The following is a 21,972-nucleotide window of genomic DNA, read 5'->3' on the forward strand; positions in this document are numbered from 1 at the left end:
ATGTCAACACAGACATAGCACACCCACCACATGTTACAAATGCAGCACTCAGCCCAAATACATATGTGTGGTCCATGCTGCTGAGGCCAGGGCTATACACTTTGTGTTGTTAAGTCATCAGAGTATGCAGCCTGGGCTACAAGTTGAGACTCTATTTGCCCCTGTGATACTGGAGGCGATGCAGGGTGGTTGTAGGACACTGCTGATTTTAGATACCCCCCGACCCTGTCTCTGCCAGCCTCTAGTCTGCCCTTAATGTGTCCGAGAGTCAACAGCATTGACGTTGTCTTCCAGGGACTTGGTTACTGAGTGGATCACACCAGTCCCTCCCGAGGACCTCCCAGATTTATTCTCTCTCCAAGGCATTGACTAAGATTCCTCCTACCCTCCCGCAGTAAAAACGGAAACCCACAAAACTCACTGGTGACAGCATGCAACATCCCTGTATCCCTGGATAGGGAAATTTGAACAGGGTGCATATGGACCTCTAGACTCTATGCTGTCTAGAGAACAGGAGGAGAGGGTTGAGTTATAGCAAGACTGACCCACCCAGGTTGTAGTGTCCCTATATCCTGATAACAGGCAGCTTGATGGGATGGGGAGGGGGTGCACCTCTCCTCCCACACACTTCCCTTTGCTTATGTGGACACTGTGACTATTACAAAGAACAGCCAGGGAGGTTACCTTGCAGGTTGATGACAGGAAGTTTTCACAACACTGAAAACGCAGAATTCTAAGTAACCACACAAGGAAGCTCAGGACCCACCCACCAACCCACAGGAAATCTGTAGCAGAGACGATGGGAAGAGATGGTACAAGCCGGCACATTCTCAGGAAATGGTGAAGGTAATGTTACCATAGCCTCTGCTCTGGGCTTTGGCAATTTTCCTTTTGTAGAGATCCTGTCCAGGACCTGGGTCCCCTCTCCTGGCACCAGTCATAGCATTGAACGACGACTTCCTACTTCCAGAGAAATCAAGCTCTGAACACCTGGGTTATGAGACCTGAGGGAGGCCCTGAGAGGGAAAACAGAGCCCATCCACTTCACATGCTGCCATGAAGAGCGGTGCTTGCATGATGGAAGGGAAGAAACAGACACCAGTGAGGGCAGCTTAGCCACAGAGCAGAGGGCTGAGACTAACTAGAAATGGCGGGTGACTTCCTGTTGTAAACTTTCCCTAGTTGCAGAATCCTCCACCAGGCCCCAGAGAAGCCAGAGGCTCCCTGGGTGAGGTACCCATGCAAGGATGTCACAGGGAAGTGAGCAGGGAAGACTGGATAGCCCTAGGGGAGCTTGGAGGGAGCGTGGGATCCCACAGCCACCCTTGTCTTATAGAAAACAAAAACAAGGTCTTGTGATGATCAACGCTCACCCAACAGTTAAACTGTGCCTAGTGCCAAGATGGAGTTGCTTCTGCCTTTACTCAGTCACAAAAGAACCGAAGGCAGATGGACTCCAGGCTACTGGACTCCAGGTTCTGGGACCCCAGAGCTTCGGCAGGGGACAAAATACTACATCACTGGCTTTCTCAGTCTCTCCAGTAATCCTGTCTGCGTTTCCTTGTTTTCTACTTCCGTGTATATAGCACCATCTTTTAAAGATAACATTTTTATTAGGAACTTCATACATATATGCAGTGTAACTTAATCATATCTGCCTCCCGTTCCTGGCGCGTCCGCCACACCTCCCTCCTGCCATATTTTAATATTTACTTTTAAATTTATGTGTATGTATTTACGTATATGTGCTACATGTGTGCGGGTACTGGAAGAAGCCAGAAGTGGATGTTGGATTCCCTGGGGATGTCATGTGTGCCCTGGGGACTGAACTGGGGTTGCTAGATGAGCAGCAAGCATTCTTCACGGCTGTTTTAATTATTTATTGTTTTTAACCCACTAAATTCAGTTAGTGCTTCTCATTTGCATGCGACTGTGCTGCCATTCACTGGAACATGGGCAACCCACCAGTCTTCCCCCTCCCTGTCTCCTGCAGCCATCGACTGCCAATAGTTCTCAGCTAGGGGTGGGGCCTTGGAAGACCTGACCCTTAACTGGCTCGATCCACTGCCAGTCTTAGAGGAGCTCCCAGTTCTGTACTAGCTGACGTGTCGCCTGAGACGGTAGATTCCCAAACCCACTGGCTCTTTTGTACGTGCCATATACATTCCTGGAGAGAGGTATACCATGACATCAGCAACTGTGGGGGCGGTGACCTCATGGATTTGTACAGCTCCTGCTTATCAATCATCGAATTGCTCTCGCTCAGTCACTCTCTAGCATGTGCTTTTTAGTCTCTCCTGGTACAAAACCGGAAGCGTCTAGTTATTCTTAAGGACTATTCTTACCGGACTCTGCCTCTGTTGGTCCCCTCAGCATCTGCACCGCCCCCACTCTCATTGTGTTTCCACTCTGAATGTTCCAGGCATGATGGATGCTACTTAAAAGCCAGCTGCTCTCCTAGAGCTGACTGTACTCTCAGACTCTAGAGCACAAAGTGAGCCCTGTTTAGGGCTTGGACAAAAGAACCCCATCGCAGAAGCTTTTATAACACCGGCATTTAAGTATGGAGAGCTCTGCGTCTCACACAGGCTAGATCTGAGCATCCTAGAGGCCTGTCCTCTTCTTTCTACTCATGGTTCACAGTCTGGTGTAGGTCTCTAGGTCACAAGTGTGGAGTCCCTGTTGCAGAGAGGTGGGTGGTGCTATGGCTTCCGTATTTCCCTCACAGTTCATTCCAGTCCCCTCCTGTCATGGCTGCTGCCTCAGGTGTTATCAGAGGCAGAGGCCATGTATGATGTCTTCCCACTTCTGAAAGGACAGCAGTGTAGGGACCCAGCCCTACAGTAGGGATGAGCCAGTCTCTGGGTGATGATGGGGTGGGGGCAGGCTACTGTGTTCAGATCTTAGAAGATCACAGATGGGCCTGGGAACCAGAAGCATGATTTCAGCTTCCCTCTTGCCTGTCAGAGGCCTTGAGAACAGCTCTTTTTTTTTTTTTTTATTAACTTGAGTATTTCTTATATACATTTCGAGTGTTATTCCCTTTCCCGGTTTCCGGGCAAACATCCCCCTCCCCCCTCCCCTTCCTTATGGGTGTTCCCCTCCCAACCCTTCCCCCATTGCCGCCCTCCCCCCATAGACTAGTTCACTGGGGGTTCAGTCTTAGCAGGACCCAGGGCTTCCCCTTCCACTGGTGCTCTTACTAGGATATTCATTGCTACCTATGGGGTCAGAGTCCAGGGTCAGTCCATGTATAGTCTTTAGGTAGTGGCTTAGTCCCTGGAAGCTCTGGTTGCTTGGCATTGTTGTACTTTTGGGGTCTCGAGCCCCTTCAAGCTCTTCCAGTTCTTTCTCTGATTCCTTCAACAGGGGACCTATTCTCAGTTCAGTGGTTTGCTGCTGGCATTCGCCTCTGTATTTGCTGTATTCTGGCTGTGTCTCTCAGGAGCGATCTACATCCGGCTCCTGTCGGTCTGCACTTCTTTGCTTCATCCATCTTGTCTAATTGGGTGGCTGTATATGTATGGGCCACATGTGGGGCAGGCTCTGAATGGGTGTTCCTTCAGTCTCTGTTTTAATCTTTGCCTCTCCGTTCCCTGCCAAGGGTATTCTTTTTCCTCATTTAAAGAAGGAGTGAAGCATTCACATTTTGATCATCCGTCTTGAGTTTCGTTTGTTCTAGGGATCTAGGGCAATTCAAGCATTTGGGCTAATAGCCACTTATCAATGAGTGCATACCATGTATGTCTTTCTGTGATTGGGTTAGCTCACTCAGGATGATATTTTCCAGTTCCAACCATTTGCCTACGAATTTCATAAACTCGTTGTTTTTGATAGCTGAGTAATATTCCATTGTGTAGATGTACCACATTTTCTGTATCCATTCCTCTGTTGAAGGGCATCTGGGTTCTTTCCAGCTTCTGGCTATTATAAATAAGGCTGCGATGAACATAGTGGAGCACGTGTCTCTTTTATATGTTGAGGCATCTTTTGGGTATATGCCCAAGAGAGGTATAGCTGGATCCTCAGGCAGTTCAATGTCCAATTTTCTGAGGAACCTCCAGACTGATTTCCAGAATGGTTTTATCAGTCTGCAATCCCACCAACAATGGAGGAGTGTTCCTCTTTCTCCACATCCTCGCCAGCATCTGCTGTCACCTGAGTTTTTGATCTTAGCCATTCTCACTGGTGTGAGGTGAAATCTCAGGGTTGTTTTGATTTGCATTTCCCTTATGACTAAAGATGTTGAACATTTCTTTAGGTGTTTCTCAGCCATTCGGCATTCCTCAGCTGTGAATTCTTTGTTTAGCTCTGAACCCCATTTTTTAATAGGGTTATTTGTTTCCCTGCGGTCTAACTTCTTGAGTTCTTTGTATATTTTGGATATAAGGCCTCTATCTGTTGTAGGATTGGTAAAGATCTTTTCCCAATCTGTTGGTTGCCGTTTTGTCCTAACCACAGTGTCCTTTGCCTTACAGAAGCTTTGCAGTTTTATGAGATCCCATTTGTCGATTCTTGATCTTAGAGCATAAGCCATTGGTGTTTTGTTCAGGAAATTTTTTCCAGTGCCTATGTGTTCCAGATGCTTCCCTAGTTTTTCTTCTATTAGTTTGAGTGTGTCTGGTTTGATGTGGAGGTCCTTGATCCACTTGGACTTAAGCTTTGTACAGGGTGATAAGCATGGATCGATCTGCATTCTTCTACATGTTGACCTCCAGTTAAACCAGCACCATTTGCTGAAAATGCTATCTTTTTTCCATTGGATGGTTTTGGCTCCTTTGTCAAAAATCAAGTGACCATAGGTGTGTGGGTTCATTTCTGGGTCTTCAATTCTATTCCATTGGTCTATCTGTCTGTCTCTGTACCAATACCATGCAGTTTTTATCACTATTGCTCTGTAATACTGCTTGAGTTCAGGGATAGTGATTCCCCCTGAAGTCCTTTTATTGTTGAGGATAGCTTTAGCTATCCTGGGTTTTTTGTTATTCCAGATGAATTTGCAAATTGTTCTGTCTAACTCTTTGAAGAATTGGATTGGTATTTTGATGGGGATTGCATTGAATCTGTAGATTGCTTTTGGTAAAATGGCCATTTTTACTATATTAATCCTGCCAATCCATGAGCATGGGAGATCTTTCCATCTTCTGAGGTCTTCTTCAATTTCTTTCCTCAGTGTCTTGAAGTTCTTATTGTACAGATCTTTTACTTGCTTGGTTAAAGTCACACCGAGGTACTTTATATTATTTGGGTCTATTATGAAGGGTGTCGTTTCCCTAATTTCTTTCTCGGCTTGTTTCTCTTTTGTACAGAGGAAGGCAACTGATTTATTTGAGTTAATTTTATACCCAGCCACTTTGCTGAAGTTGTTTATCAGCTTTAGTAGTTCTCTGGTGGAACTTTTGGGATCACTTAAATATACTATCATGTCATCTGCAAATAGTGATATTTTGACCTCTTCTTTTCCGATCTGTATCCCCTTGATCTCCTTTTGTTGTCTGATTGCTCTGGCTAGGACTTTGAGAACTATATTGAATAAGTAGGGAGAGAGTGGGCAGCCTTGTCTAGTCCCTGATTTTAGCGGGATTGCTTCAAGTTTCTCTCCATTTAGTTTAATGTTAGCAACTGGTTTGCTGTATATGGCTTTTACTATGTTTAGGTATGGGCCTTGAATTCCTATTCTTTCCAGGACTTTTATCATGAAAGGGTGTTGAATTTTGTCAAATGCTTTCTCAGCATCTAATGAAATGATCATGTGGTTTTGTTCTTTCAGTTTGTTTATATAATGGATCACGTTGATGGTTTTCCGTATATTAAACCATCCTTGCATGCCTGGGATGAAGCCTACTTGATCATGGTGGATGATTGTTTTGATGTGCTCTTGAATTCGGTTTGCCAGAATTTTATTGAGTATTTTTGCGTCGATATTCATAAGGGAAATTGGTCTGAAGTTCTCTTTCTTTGTTGTGTCTTTGTGTGGTTTAGGTATAAGAGTAATTGTGGCTTCGTAGAAGGAATTCGGTAGTGCTCCATCTGTTTCAATTTTGTGGAATAGTTTGGATAATATTGGTATGAGGTCTTCTATGAAGGTTTGATAGAATTCTGCACTAAACCCGTCTGGACCTGGGCTCTTTTTGGTTGGGAGACCTTTAATGACTGCTTCTATTTCCTTAGGAGTTATGGGGTTGTTTAACTGGTTTATCTGTTCCTGATTTAACTTCGATACCTGGTATCTGTCTAGGAAATTGTCCATTTCCTGAAGATTTTCAAATTTTGTTGAATATAGGTTTTTATAGTAAGATCTGATGATTTTTTGAATTTCCTCTGAATCTGTAGTTATGTCTCCCTTTTCATTTCTGATTTTGTTAATTTGGACGCACTCTCTGTGTCTTCTCGTTAGTCTGGCTAAGGGTTTATCTATCTTGTTGATTTTCTCAAAGAACCAACTTTTGGTTCTGTTGATTCTTTCTATGGTCCTTTTTGTTTCTACTTGGTTGATTTCAGCTCTGAGTTTGATTATTTCCTGCCTTCTACTCCTCCTGGGTGTATTTGCTTCTTTTTGTTCTAGAGCTTTTAGGTGTGCTGTCAAGCTGCTGACATATGCTCTTTCCTGTTTCTTTCTGCAGGCACTCAGCGCTATGAGTTTTCCTCTTAGCACAGCTTTCATTGTGTCCCATAAGTTTGGGTATGTTGTATCTTCATTTTCATTAAATTCTAAAAAGTTTTTAATTTCTTTCTTTATTTCTTCCTTGACCAGGTTATCATTGAGTAGAGCATTGTTCAATTTCCACGTATATGTGGGCATTCTTCCCTTATTGTTATTGAAGACCAGTTTTAGGCCGTGGTGGTCTGATAGCACGCATGGGATTATTTCTATCTTTCTGTACCTGTTGAGGCCCGTTTTTTGACCAATTATATGGTCAATTTTGGAGAAAGTACCATGAGGAGCTGAGAAGAAGGTATATCCTTTTGCTTTAGGATAGAATGTTCTATAAATATCCGTTAAGTCCATTTGGCTCATGACTTCTCTTAGTCTGTCTACATCACTGTTTAATTTCTGTTTCCATGATCTGTCCATTGATGAGAGTGGTGTGTTGAAATCTCCCACTATTATTGTGTGAGGTGCAATGTGTGTTTTGAGCTTTAGTAAGGTTTCTTTTACGTATGTAGGTGCCCTTGTATTTGGGGCATAGATATTTAGGATTGAGAGTTCATCTTGGTGGATTTTTCCTTTGATGAATATGAAGTGTCCTTCCTTATCTTTTTTGATGACTTTTAGTTGGAAATTGATTTTATTTGATATTAGAATGGCTACTCCAGCTTGCTTCTTCTGACCATTTGCTTGGAAAGTTGTTTTCCAGCCTTTCACTCTGAGGTAGTGTCTGTCTTTGTCTCTGAGGTGTGTTTCCTGTAGGCAGCAGAATGCAGGGTCCTCGTTGCGTATCCAGTTTGTTAATCTATGTCTTTTTATTGGGGAGTTGAGGCCATTGATATTGAGAGATATTAAGGAATAGTGATTATTGCTTCCCTTTATATTCATATTTGGATGTGAGGTTATGTTTGTGTGCTTTCATTCTCTTTGTTTTGTTGCCAAGACGATTAGTTTCTTGCTTCTTCTAGGGTATAGCTTGCCTCCTTATGTTGGGCTTTACCATTTATTATCCTTTGTAGTGCTGGATTTGTAGAAAGATATTGTGTAAATTTGGTTTTGTCATGGAATATCTTGGTTTCTCCATCAATGTTAATTGAGAGTTTTGCTGGATACAGTAACCTGGGCTGGCATTTGTGTTCTCTTAGGGTCTGTATGACATCAGTCCAGGATCTTCTGGCCTTCATAGTTTCTGGCGAGAAGTCTGGTGTGATTCTGATAGGTCTCCCTTTATATGTTAGTTGACCTTTTTTCCTTACTGCTTTTAATATTCTTTCTTTATTTTGTGCGTTTGGTGTTTTGACAATTATGTGACGGGAGGTGTTTCTTTTCTGGTCCAATCTATTTGGTGTTCTGTAGGCTTCTTGTATGCCTATGGGTATCTCTTTTTTTAGGTTAGGGAAGTTTTCTTCTATGATTTTGTTGAAGATATTTACTGGTCCTTTGAGCTGGGAGTCTTCACTCTCTTCTATACCTATTATCCTTAGGTTTGATCTTCTCATTGAGTCCTGGATTTCCTGTATGTTTTGGACCAGTAGCTTTTTCTGCTTTACATTATCTTTGACAGTTGAGTCAATGATTTCTATGGAATCTTCTGCTCCTGAGATTCTCTCTTCCATCTCTTGTATTCTGTTGGTGAAGCTTGTATCTACAGCTCCTTGTCTCTTCTTTTGGTTTTCTATATCCAGGGTTGTTTCCATGTGTTCTTTCTTGATTGCTTCTATTTCCATTTTTAATTCCTTCTACTGTTTGATTGTGTTTTCCTGGAATTCTTTCAGGGATTTTTGTGTCTCCTCTCTATGGGCTTCTACTTGTTTATTTATGTTTTCCTGGAATTCTTTCAGGGATTTTTGTGTCTCCTCTCTATGGGCTTCTACTTGTTTATTTATGTTTTCCTGGAATTCTTTCAGGGATTTTTGCGATTCTTTTAGGCATTTTTGCGATTCCTCTCTGTAGGCTTCTACTTGTTCTCTAAGGGAGTTCTTCATGTCTTTCTTGAAGTCCTCCAGCATCATGATCAAATATGATTTTGAAAATAGATCTTGCTTTTCTGGTGTGTTTGGATATTCCATGTTTGTTTTGATGGGAGAATTGGGCTCCGATGGTGCCATGTAGTCTTGGTTTCTGTTGCTTGGGTTCCTGCGCTTGCCTCTCGCCATCAGATTATCTCTAGTGTTACTTTGTTCTGCTATTTCTGACAGTGGCTAGACTGTCCTATAAGCCTGTGTGTCAGGAGTGCTGTAGACCTGTTTTCCTCTCTTTCAGTCAGTTATGGGGACAGAGTGTTCTGCTTTCGGGCGTGTAGTTTTTCCTCTCTACAGGTCTTCAGCTGTTCCTGTGGGCCTGTGTCTTGAGTTCACCAGGCAGCTTTCTTGCAGCAGAAAATTTGGTCTTACCTGTGGTCCTGAGGCTCAAGTTCGCTCGTGGGGTGCTGCCCACAGGCTCTCTGCAGCGGCAGCAACCAGGAAGACCTGTGCCGCCCCTTCCGGGAGCTTCAGTGCACCAGGGTTCCAGATGGTCTTTGGCTTTTTCCTCTGGCGTCCGAGATGTGTGTGCAGGGAGCAGTCTCTTCTGGTTTCCCAGGCTTGTCTGCCTCTCTGAAGGTTTAGTTAGCTCTCCCTCCCACGGGATTTGGGTGCAGAGAACTGTTTATCCGGTCTGTTTCTTTCAGGTTCCGGCGGTGTCTCAGGCAGGGGTCCTGCCGCTCCTGGGCCCTCCCCCACGGGAGCCCAGAGGCCTTATACAGTTTCCTCTTGGGCCAGGGATGTGGGCAGGGGTGAGCAGAGTTGGTGGTCTCTTCCGCTCTGCAGCCTCAGGAGTGCCCACCTGACCAGGCGGTTGGGTCTCTCTCTCACCCGAGAACAGCTCTTATAAGCCTGACTATTGTGGGGAGGCTAGCCCCATCGGGACCAGCATCCCACACCAACATTGTTCCCTTAAACACATTGCTTACCTAGCATGACATCTACTGGGCCAGCCCCTTTAAGTCTTGAGCACTCAGAGAGTCATGTGGTAACATTAATAGAAAAGGCACATGCTGGACACACATGCATACTACACATGTATATTCTACATGCACATACCACAGACACGTATATACATACCACACAAACATATATATAATACATAATCACACATAGGTATGTACAGCCACACATATACACATATATGCATACACTACACAGACATAATTGTACATGCCCATGCACATAGGTTGCGTGTGCATACCTGCTCACTTCACACATACACATGTACATAGCACACAGGCACCCATGCACAGACAGACACACATATCACTCAGACATACAGTTCTCCACATAAGTCTGGAAGAAAATTTATTGGAGATGGAGGTGTAAGGAGAGGTGTGGATCATCTGAGCAGGAAGAGGCAGACATAGCTGACCACTGCACATGTCTCTGGGAATTTTCCCATCCAGCTCCAGTCACATCTGGATCCTCCATCTCCAGCCAGATGTTTGGAAGCCCTCCCCCAAGAGGATCCTTCCATCTCTGCTGGGTCTAACAGCCACCGTGTCTCTGGAGGTCCAGATAGTGTATGACTCAGAGCTGTAGGTCTGTGTATCAGTGCCTACTCTCCACCAGCCTGTCCCTGTGTCTTTAGCTCTGGGTGTTCCTATCAAGCTCCATGGTTCTGCCTGAAGGTTCATGGTGCCTCTACTTGATGGGCATCAGTACACAGGGCCTGGACAGGGTAGTCTTCAAATAGTTATCTTCCAGACACCATGGACTAGGGTTATGATGTCACAGGATCCACACCAGGAGTGAGGTCAGATAGACCCTTTCTCCTGCTGCCTGGGAAAGACTAACTCTGAGGTGTCCTCTGTAAGAGTCACAGGGACACAGGGCCCCCCATTCACCACTTTGCTCCCTGGAGACCTTGGCTCAGCAAGGCTGGGGATTCATCAGTTCCTTGTAGCTCTCTGGACACCTCTGAAAGACACACCTTATTAGCCTGGTGCTTCCTCTTCTGTCTGCTCGTGGGAGGAAGTGGAGTGGTTTGTGGTTGGTTACCCCCTCTCATGGGGCCTTACTTACCTCAGCCCTCTGCAGCACACTTGCTCTCAGCAGCTACAAGGTAGGAGCGGGAACTGACAGTGAGGAGGAACTCTCATAGAAGGAAGTGGACCAGTGGGAAGAAGGGCAGCTGCTTGGGAGAGCATTCTCTGGCAACACGGAAGACTTCGCCAATGTGTCAAGGATGGGTAAGTTTCCAGAGCTCAGTGAGCAGGAGCTGGTTGTAGAAGATCCATGTTCCAGATGGGGAAGGTCTGGGTTAGGTATGAGCCCCAGGCAGAGGGCAGCACAGCTCAACTGGCTCCCTCCTTTCTTCCCACCTCCAACTTGCAGTCTGAGAGCAGGCTGCAGTTTCTTTGGATTTCCAGTGTGGATGCAAGACCAGCAACTCCCCAGGAATCCTGCAGGCCTTCAGGTCCAGTTGGAACTGCTGAGCAGCTACCAGTGTGCAGACAGCCATTGAGCCTTACTGTGCGAATCCATCTAAGGAATTCCCTATTGTAGCATAGATTCACCCATTGGTTCTTTTCTTCCTGAGAGCCATGGCTGACATGACACAGACTTATGATGTCCTGGACTACACTTTCAAACATCCTTACATTTTTTGTTACTGGGGCGTTAGTCCTAAAGAGTCAATAAACACGGTATTTAAGAGATCCCTAGAATTAAAACCAATGATCAGACCCAAAGGAGTCCATTTCTTGGTAGTTCTAAAAATGATCGCAGTTTGTGTTTTATAAAAATGTGTGCTTACAAGATTTGTGTGCTTTCTGTCTCAAGTCCAGGTTTATAAATGACTCAGCTTAGTCCTTGGAGCTTTGATTCTTATAAATACCATAAACAGTAACTTTATTATATTCTTTCCAGACCTTTAATTTCTTTTTCCTGCTTCATGAAATGATGGACCAAGGTCCAAATCCTGATAAAACTTTGAAGTTCTTATGTTAACACATTGCATTGTGGCTCTTGAGCATGTATTCTCTTTCACAGAGAATTTAAATTCTAAAGTAAGGACACAAAAATTAGCCTTAAAAGGAAGCTGTCTTCCTTCAAGTCTGCTTGCCTGTCAGCCCTATCATCCATATCTATCATCTGTCTATCTGTCTGTCTGTCTATCTATCTATCATCTATCTTCTATCAATCAATCACATATCAATCACCTATTTATCTATCAATCCAATCAATATCTTCCTACCTATCATCTGTCTCTCTATCTATCATCTATCTTCTATCAATCGATTACATATCAATCACCTATCAATCAATAAATCAATCATTTTATCTATCTATCTATCATCTATCAATCATCTATCATGTATCTATCAATCATCTATCTTCCATCAATCAATCAATCACTTATCTAATTATCTATCAATCAATCCAATCAATTGTCTATCATTTAGCAATTTATCCAACTATCTTCTATCAATCAATCATCTGTCAATCACCTATCTATCTATTATCTATACCTATCATATCTATCTATTATCACCTATCTAGCACCTCAATCAATCACCTATTTACTTATCATGTATCAATCACCTATCTATCTACCTATCAATCATTTATCTATTTATCATCTACCTACTATCACCTATCCATCTATCCATCCATCTATCTTTCATCTATCTATCTATCATCTATCAATCAATCACCTATCAATTTATCTATCAATCACCTATGTATCATCTACCTATCAATCACCTATCTAATCATCTATCTATCCATCTATCTATCTGCCTGTCTACCTACCTATCATCTATCCTTTCCTGGCTAATGCAGTCCCTCATGCACTTTGGATCTGTGTAGAAATGGTAACTGAGCCTTCTGTTAGTAAGGATCTTCTCACAGGAAGCAGAACAGTAGTGATTCACTGCAATTCCCTCCTCATGTGGCTATCATGTTGATTTGTGTTAGTCAGCATACTGTTTACTTTTTTTGGTGGGAAAGAGGGAACCTCAACTGAGAAAATGTTTCCATTAGACTGCCTGTAGGCAAGATTGGAAGCATTTTCTTGATTAATGATTGATGTCTCTGGGCCCATCCCACTATGGGTGGTACCACCCTTAGGTAGGTAGTCACAAGTGGTATAAGAAAGGGGGCGGAGCAAGCCATAAGCAGTGACCTCCATGACCATTGTCTCCATTCCTGCTTTCAGATTCTTGTCTTTGGTTCTTGCCCTGACATCACTTAACAATGGAATGTTACTTGGGAGTTGTAAGTTGAAACAGTTTCCTCCCAAAGTTGCCTTTGGTCAGTGTATTATCACACAAATAGAGAAAAAAAAAACTAGGATAAAAATTGGTACCAGATAGTGGACTATTCTGTGACACATCTGTCCATGTTGTTTTGCAGAGAATTCTTGAACTATTTGGAATGATGGGCTGTAAAATCCTTTCTTGCTCTAAGCTCAACTGGGTTGTTCTGTTAGAGCTCGGAAGGTAAGGAATACTACAGACAGTAGAGGCCTGGTTTGTGAAGATTGTGAAGGAAGTTTCAGAGTTTCTGGAAGACTCTCTCAGGGTCATTCATTTTATATTTCAAATTGAGAATGTTGTTTCTTGTCAGATGGTGTTTGAGAGTCAGCTGATAAGCGAGAAGTTTGTTTAAAGTTTAATGGGACAACCAATGCTGGTCAGCCAGGGCTGAGAAATTAGCAGTGATTAAGAAGATTATTGTTGTGAGATCTTCTGGGGCTATTTTCTCAGGGTCAGCACAGAGAATCTGTAGTCCACGGAGGCCATGGCTGTATCTAGAGCTGGCAGCAAGATTTGGTCATGTGTAAGAGTCTCCCAGGTGGTACTTGTTTTGAAGGCATGAAAGGGTCATGAAAGGCAGCTGACGCTTGACACTGTGTGGTAGGGTTAGAGTCTCCCTGGGTCTTGCTGCTCTAGAGGAAGTGGTGATTGCTGAATGAGGAGGACTAAAGTCTCATGCAATAGCCAACTTTATTTAGAGCCTCTGAAGTAAACTCATTCCTGTCCACCACACCTGGGAGGAGCACAAAAACACATTCCAAGAACAATTCCGAGTTTTGAAGAAGCTGAGGACAAGCACTCAATTCTCCTGACATGAATCTCTTCCTGGTCAGTGTTCTGACACCCTCGGACAGGCCAGGAGAGGATACTGATGAGGCAAAGAAGCCTCGGTCTCAGTGATGACCTGGAGGTTCCTGGAAGAGGGATGATCACCAAGGACTACAGTTGTGGGCTAGAGCCTGTGAGATGAAGTATGTTTGCTGTGAATGGCAGAACCAGAGAGGTGGGGTTGTCCAAAACCCTTTGCACTCAGAGGATTTTGAGTAAGTACCACATTATCAAATACTAAGCTATTTGTAACATTGGGCTTTGGTTTTGTTTCAGTCTGATTGTCACTGCGTTCTGATTCTTCCTCATTAAAATAAGAAATATGTAACTTATTTATAATTTTACTGGAGCTCAAAGTCGAGAGGCTTTGCACTTGTTTTTTTTTTTTTTTTAAAGAGATGCTGGATGTTTTAAAGAGACTGAGCTTTTAAAGTGTTTGAATTTTTTAAAGTATGGGATTTTCAAATTTACTATGTTTTATGTTGTAACATTAATGTGAGTGGCGTCTTGGGGGTAAACAAGAAATAAGTCATGGTTTAATAGTGATGTGTTTGTGTTTCAAGTTGACAAGGGGTCAATTGTGATGGTTAGGTTTTTTGTTTTGTTTTGTTCTGTCTTTTTTCCTATTTGACACAAATTAGAGTCATGTGGGAAGAAGAAACCTCAGTTGGGAAAATGCTTTTACCAGACAGCCTGTAGGTATTTTCTTGATTAGTGATTGATGTAGGAGGACCCACTGTGGGTGGGCGGGACCAGCCCTAGCCAGGCAGTACTAGACTATAAAAAGCAAGCCAGTAGACCATGGAAAGAAAGCCAGCAAGCAGCCTTCCTCGGTGGTCTCAGCTTCAGTTCTCCTTTTGGGTTTCTGCCTTGACTCCCCTCAGTGCTGGGGGATTATTTGAAGTACGAAGATGAAATGCCTTCTCCCACAATTGCTTTTGGTCAGTGTGTTGTTATAGCAATAGAAAGCTAGTTAGGTAGCAATGAATATCCTAGTAAGAGCACCAGTGGAAGGGGAAGCCCTGGGTCCTGCTAAGACTGAACCCCCAGTGAACTAGTCTATGGGGGGAGGGCGGCAGTGGGGGGAGGGTTGGGAGGGGAACACCCATAAGGAAGGGGAGGGGGGAGGGGGATGTTTGCCCGGAAACCGGGAAAGGGAATAACACTCGAAATGTATATAAGAAATACTCAAGTTAATAAAAAATAAAAAAAAAAGAAAGCTAGTTAAAAGTCAGCTTTGTGTTGCTAGGATAAGATACTGGGGAAAACAACTTAAACAAGAAAAGGTTTATGTTGTCTTATGTTTCCAGAGGTTTCAGTTTATGGTCACTGATTGTGTTTAGGTCAGTGGTGGGCAGAACCCCGTGTAAGGGTAAGGTGGAAGTAATCTGCTTACCTTCTGGGTGCTGCTAAGGAGGAGAAAGGGAGAGAGAGAGGGCAGGGAGGGAGGGAGGGAGAAGGGGAAGAAGGGAGTGAAGAAAGAGGGAAGGGTGTGGGGGAGAGAAAGGGAGGGGAGGAAGAGAGAAGGGGAAAGGGGGGAGAATGAGAAAGGGGGAGAGAGGGGAAGGAGAGGGAAGAGGGAGAGGGAGGGGGAGAAAGGGAAGAGGAGAGAGGGGGAGAGAAGGATGGAGGGGAGAGAAAGAAGGAAAGAGGAGAGAGAGAGAGAGAGAGAGAGAGAGAGAGAGAGAGAGAGAGAGAGAGAGATATCAGTGATGAGTTAGACTTCTCCAGGGCTAAGGGTCTAACTCCTCTGAATTAGGTCCCACTTGCTAATTTCCATCCTCTTCCCAGATCCTACACAATATAACCAAGACAGGTCCACTGATGAGATGAGAGCCATTAGGAACCCGGTCATTTCCCTAAAATGCCACCTTTGAAGCCTGTTGCTCTGGGGACTAACCCTTCAACCCTCGAGCCTTTGGGGACAGCTTATACCTAAATCAAGATTATACAGAAGTCAATATCCAGTCACCATCCTCTGGCCCCTGTGTCCTGTGAAGAAAGCCCATGGCCTTTGTTTCTTCCCAGATATTGACCTTCAAGGCCAACCCCTCCGATTGTTAATCTGGGTGGCATTTCTCCAAAGTTCTTCTCAAGGTTGTCTTTGTAACAGACGGTGGGTGTTCCTGGAGTGCTATGTGAGTACTGTACAATGGAATTGTGGGCCAAGCATACAAAAATTGAATGAAATTGAATGTTTTAATTTAACATTTTGTTTGTAACTTGAATTCTAATCACATTTCTGGTTGTTTTATTATAAAACACTTATTCTCCTCCAACTTGTAAGCATTACTGAGGCTCTGGGATTTGCTTGTGTATCTGAGAAACCTGGGATGCCTTATGGGCATCACCGTATCGAGAGTGGGAGGTTACCATAGCCTGATTGAGTGCTCCCCCTCCAAGGTCAAAGGCCAGAGCTAACCTAAAACCAACAATGTGTTGGCTCATGGCTGTAATTCTAATTTTACTTGCTCCCTACTGCACCTCACATCCAGCCACAGAAATTTGGAGTGTGAAGAGAGACCCATGCCTAAGCACCCCCAGGTCTGGTCCTCTGTGGTAGGTTTTTAAGATATGTTTTTTTTTCCATCTTTATTAAATTGGGTATTTCTTATTTACATTTCAAATGTTATTCCTTTCCTGGTTTCCATGCCAACATCCCCCTAACCCCTCCTCCTCCCCTTCTATATTTGTGTTCCCCTCCCCATCCTCCCCCCATTACCACCCTTCCCACAACAATCCCATTCACCGGGGGTTGAGTCTTGGCAGGACCCAGGGCTTCCCCTTCCACTGGTGATCTTACTAGGATATTCAATGCTACCTATGGGGTCAGAGTCCAGGGTCAGTCCATGTATAGTCTTTAGGTAGTGGCTTAGTCCCTGGAAGCTCTGGTTGCTTGGCATTGTTGTACATATAGGGTCTTGAGCCCCTTCAAGCTCTTTCAGTCCTTTCTCTGATTCCTTCAACAGGGGTCCTGTTCTCAGTTCAGTGGTTTGCTGCTGGCATTTGCCTCTGTATTTGCTGTGTTCTGGCTGTGTCTCTCAGGAGAGATCTACATCTGGTTCCTGTCAGCCTGCACTTCTTTGCTTCATCCATCTTATCTAGTTTGGTGGCTGTATATGTATGGGCCACATGTGGGGCAGGTTCTGAATGGACATTGCTTCAGCCTCTGTTTTAAACTTTCCCACCTTATCCCTTCCTAAGGGTATTCTTGTTTCCCTTTTAAAGAAGGAGTGAAGCATCTGCATTTTGGTCATCCTTCTTGAGTTTCAGGTGTTCTGTGCATCTAGGGTAATTTGGGCTAATATCCATTTATCAATGAGTGCATACCATGTGTGTTTTTCTGTGATTAGGTTACCTCACTCAGGATGATATTTTCCAGTTCCATCCATTTGCCTATGAATTTCATAAAGTCATTGTTTTTGATAGTTGTAGGATTGGTAAAGATCTTTTTCCAATCTGTTGGTTGCCATTTTGTCCTGACAACAGTGTCCTTTGCCTTACAGAAGCTTTGTAGTTTTATGAGATCCCATTTGTCAATTCTTGATCTTAGAGCATAAGCCATTGGTGTTTTGTTCAGGAAATTTTCTCCAGTGCCCATGTGTTCGAGATTCTTCCCCACTTTTTCTTCTATTAGTTTGAGTGTATCTGATTTGACATGGAGGTTCTTGATCCACTTGGACTTAAGCTTTGTACAGGGTGATAAGCATGGATCGATCTGCATTCTTCTACATGCTGACTTCCAGTTGAACCAGCACCATTTGCTGAAAATGCTATCTTTTTTCCATTGGATGGTTTTGGCTCCTTTGTCAAAAATCAAGTGCCCATTGGTGTGTGGGTTTATTTCTGAGTCTTCAATTCTATTCCACTGGTCTATCTGCCTGTTCTGTACCAATACCATGCAGTTTTTATCACTATTGCTCTGTAATACTGCTTGAGTTCAGGGATAGTGATTCCCCCGGAAGTCCTTTTATTGTTGAAGATAGTTTTAGCTATCCTGGGTTTTTTTGTTATTCCAGATGAATTTGCAAATTGTTCTGTCTAACTCTCTGAAGAATTGGATTGGTATTTTGATGGGGATTGCATTGAATCTGTAGATCGCTTTTGGTAAAATGGCCATTTTTACTATATTAATCCTGCCAATCCATGAACATGGGAGATCTTTCCATCTTCTGAGGTCTTCTTCAATTTCTTTCTTCAGAGGCTTGAAGTTCTTATCATACAGATCTTTCACTTGCTTGGTTAAAGTATTTTATATTATTTGGGACTATTATGAAGGGGGGTGTTTCTCTAATTTCTTCCTCAGCTTGTTTCTCTTTTGTGTAGAGGAAGGCTACTGATTTATTTGAGTTAATTTTTTACCCAGCCACTTTGCTGAAGGTGTTTATCAGGTTTAGTAGTTGTCTGGTGGAACTTTTGGGATCACTTAAATATACTATCATATCATCTGCAAATAGTGATATTTTGACTTCTTCCTTTCCAATCTGTATCCCTTTGATCTCTTTGTTGTCTGATTGCTCTGGCTAGGACTTTGAGAACTATATTGAATAAGTAGGGAGAGAGTGGGCAGCCTTGTCTAGTCCCTGATTTTAGTGGGATTGCTTCAAGTTTCTCTCCATTTAGTTTAATGTTAGCTACTGGTTTGCTGTATATGGCTTTTACTATGTTTAGGTATGGGCCTTGAATTCCTGTTTTTTCCAGGACTTTTATCATGAAGGGGTGTTGAATTTTGTCAAATGTTTTCTCAATATCTAATGAAATGATCATGTGGTTTTTATCTTTCAGTTTGTTTACATAGTGGATTATGTTGATGGTTTTCCATTTATTAAACCATCCCTGCATCCCTGGGATGAAGTCTACTTGATCACGTTGGATCATTGTTTTGATGTGTTCTTGGATTCAGTTTGCAAGAATTTTATTGAGTATTTTTGCGTCGATATTCATAAGGTAAATTGGTCTGAAGTTCTCTTTCTTTGTTGGGTCTTTGTGTGGTTTAGGTATAAGAGTAATTGTGGCTTCATAGAAGGAATTCAGTAGTGCTCCATCTGTTTCAATTTTGTGGAATAGTTTGGATAGTACTGGTATGAGGTCTTCTATGAAGGTCTGATAGAATTCTGCACTAAACCCGTCTGGACCTGGGCTCTTATTGGTTGGGAGACCTTTAATGACTGCTTCTATTTGGTTAGGAGTTATGGGGTTGTTTAAATGGTTTATCTGTTCCTTATTTAACTTTGGTACCTGGTATCTGTCTAGGAAATTGTCTATTTGCTCCAGATTTTCAAGTTTTGTTGAATATAGGCTTTTGTAGTAGGATTTGATGATTTATGAATTTCCTCTGATTGTGTTGTTATGTCTCCCTTTTCATTTCTGATTTTGTTAATTTGGACACACTCTCTGTGTCCTCTGGTTAGTCTGGCTAAGGGTTTATCTATCTTGTTGATTTTCTCAAAGAACCAGCTTTTGGTTCTGTTGATTCATTGTATAGTCCTTTTTGTTTCTACTTGGTTGATTTCAGCTCTGAGTTTGATTTTTTTTTTCCTGCCTTCTACTCCTCCTGGGTGTATTTGCTTCTTTTTGTTCTAGAGCTTTTAGGTGTGCTGTCAAGCTGTTGACATATGCTCTCTCCTGTTTCTTTCTACAGACACTCAGAGCTATGAGTTTTCCTCTTTGCACAGATTTCATTGTGTCCCATAAGTTTGGGTATGCTGTACCTTCATTTTCATTAAATTCTAAGAAGTCTTTAATTTCTTTCTTTATTTCTTCCTTGACCAGGTTATATTGAGTAGAGCATTGTTCAACTTCCATGTATATGTGGGTGTTCTTCCCTTATTGTTATTGAAGACCAGCTTTAGCCCGTGGTGGTCTGATAGGATGCATGAGATTTCTGTCTTTCTGTAACGGTTGAGGCCTGTTTTGTGACCGATTATATGGTCAATTTTGGAGAAAGTACCCAGGAGGTGGTGAGAAGATGGTATATCCTTTTGTTTTAGGATAGAATATTCTACAAATATCTGTTAAGTCCATTAGGTTCATGACTTCTGTTAGTCTATGTCTCTGTTTATTTTCTGTTTCCATGATCTGTCCATTGATGAGAATGGTGTGTTGAAATCTCCTATTATTGTGTGAGGTGCAATGTGTGCTTTGAGCTTTAGTAAGGTTTCTTTTATGTATGTAGGTGCCCTTGTATTTGGAGCATAGATATTTAGGATTGAGAGTTCATCTTGGTGTATTTTTCCTTTGATGAATATGAAGTGTCCTTCCTTATGGTTTTTGATGACTTTTGGTTGAAAATCGATTTTATTCGATATAAGAATGGCTACTCCAGCTTGCTTCTTCAGACCATTTGCTTGGAAAGTTATTTTCCAGCCTTTTACTCTGAGATAGTGTCTGTCTTTGTCTCTGAGGTATGTTTCCTGTAGGCAGCAAAATGCTGGGTCCATTCCATATCCAGTTTGTTAATCTGTGTCTTTTTATTGGGGAATTGAGTCCATTGATGTTGAGAGATATTAAGGAATAGTGATTGTTGCTTCCTGTTATATTCGTGTTTGGAGGTGAGATTATGTTCATGTGCTTGGCTTCTCTTTGTTTTGTTGCAAAACTATTAGTTTCTTGCTTTTTCTAGGGTGTAGGTTGCCTCCTTTTGTTGGGCTTTACCATTTATTATCCTTTATAGGGCTGGATTTGTAGAAAGCTATTGTATAAAGTTGGTTTTGTCATGGAATATCTTGGTTTCTCCATCTATGTTAATTGAGAGTTTTGCAGGATACAGTAACCTGGGCTGGCATTTGTGTTCTCTTAGGGTCTGCATGACATCTTTCCAGGATCTCCTGGCTTTCATAGTCTCTGGCGAGAAGTCTGGTGTGATACTGATAGGTCTGCCTTTATATGTTACGTGACCTTTTTCCCTTACTGCTTTTAATATTCTTTGTTTTGTGCATTTGGTGTTTTGACTATTATGTGACAGGAGGAGTTTCATTTCTGGTTCAATCTATTTGGAGTTCTGTAGGCTTCTGGTATGTTTATGAGCATTTCTTTCTTTATGTTAGGGAAGTTTTTTTCTATGATTTTGTTGCAGATATTTACTGGTCCTTTGAGTTGGTAGTCTTCACTCTCTTCTATACCTATTATCCTTAGGTTTGATCTCCTCATTGTGTCCTGGATTTCCTGTATGTTTTGGGCCAGTAGCTTTTTCCATTTTACATTAATCTTTGACAGTTGTGTCGATGATTTCTATGGAATCTTCCTGAGATTCTCTCTTCTATCTCTTGTATTCTGTTGGTGATGCTTGTATCTATGGCTCCTTGTCTCTTCCTTTGGTTTTCTATATCCAGGGTTGTCTCCCTTTGTGCTTTCTTTATTGATTCTATTTCCATTTTCAATTCCTTCACCTGTTTGATTGTGTTTTCCTGTAATTCTTTCAGGGATTTCTGTGTTTCCTCTCTAAGGGCTTCTACTTGTTTACTTGTATTTTCCTGCATTTCTCTAAGGGAGTTCTTTATGTCTTTCTTGAAGTCCCCCATCATCATGATCAAATGTGATTTTATACCTAGATCTTGCTTTTCTGTTGTGTTTGGATATTCAGTGTTTGGTTTGGTGGGAGAATTGGGCTCTGATGATGACACGTAGTCTTGATTTGTGTTTACACCTTACGTTCCTGCGCTTGCCTCTCGCCATCAGATTATCTCTAGTGTTACTTTGTTCTGCTATTTCTGACAGTGGCTTGACTGTCCTATAGGCCTGTGTGTCAGGAGTGCTGTAGACCTCTTTTCCTGTTTTCTTTCAGCCAGTTATGGGAACAGACTGTTCTCCTTTCAGGCATGTAGTTGCTCTTTTCCACTGGCTTTCAGCTGTTCCTGTGGGCATGTGTCCTGAGCCCACCAGGCAGGTTACTTGGAGCAGAAAAGTTGGTCTTACCTCTAGTCTCAGGACTGAAAGTCCCTCCTTGGGGCTGGGTTTCAGCTCTCCATGAGGGCAGCAACCAGAAGGGCCTGCCCCTACTTCTGGGTCCCTGTACACAGGGGGCCCAGATGGCACTAGGTATTTTCCTCCAGAGTCAGAAATGTGGGCAGAGAGTAGTCTCTTCTGGTTTCCCAGGCATGTCTGCCCCTCTGAAGGTCTAGCTCTCCCTCCCATGGGATTTAGGTGCAGGGAGCTGTTTGACTGGGTCCGTCCAGATCTGGGTGCAGTCTGGACTGCAGGGCTCCTA

General features: G+C 42.8%; 1 protein-coding gene across 1 annotated transcript in view; it reads left to right on the forward strand.

The window, feature by feature from the left end:
* The first annotated feature begins 822 nt into the window (after positions 1-822).
* Positions 823-21,972, forward strand: part of Pcp4 (Purkinje cell protein 4) — a 102,002-nt gene continuing 80,852 nt past the window's right edge. The window contains exon 1 of the mRNA XM_039088042.1: positions 823-846. Coding sequence (XP_038943970.1) covers positions 838-846 — 9 coding nt within the window. The 5' untranslated portion in view covers positions 823-837. The remainder of the gene's footprint in view (positions 847-21,972) is intronic.

This window comes from Rattus norvegicus, chromosome 11, assembly GCF_036323735.1.
Source record: "Rattus norvegicus strain BN/NHsdMcwi chromosome 11, GRCr8, whole genome shotgun sequence".
Lineage (NCBI taxonomy): Eukaryota > Metazoa > Chordata > Mammalia > Rodentia > Muridae > Rattus > Rattus norvegicus.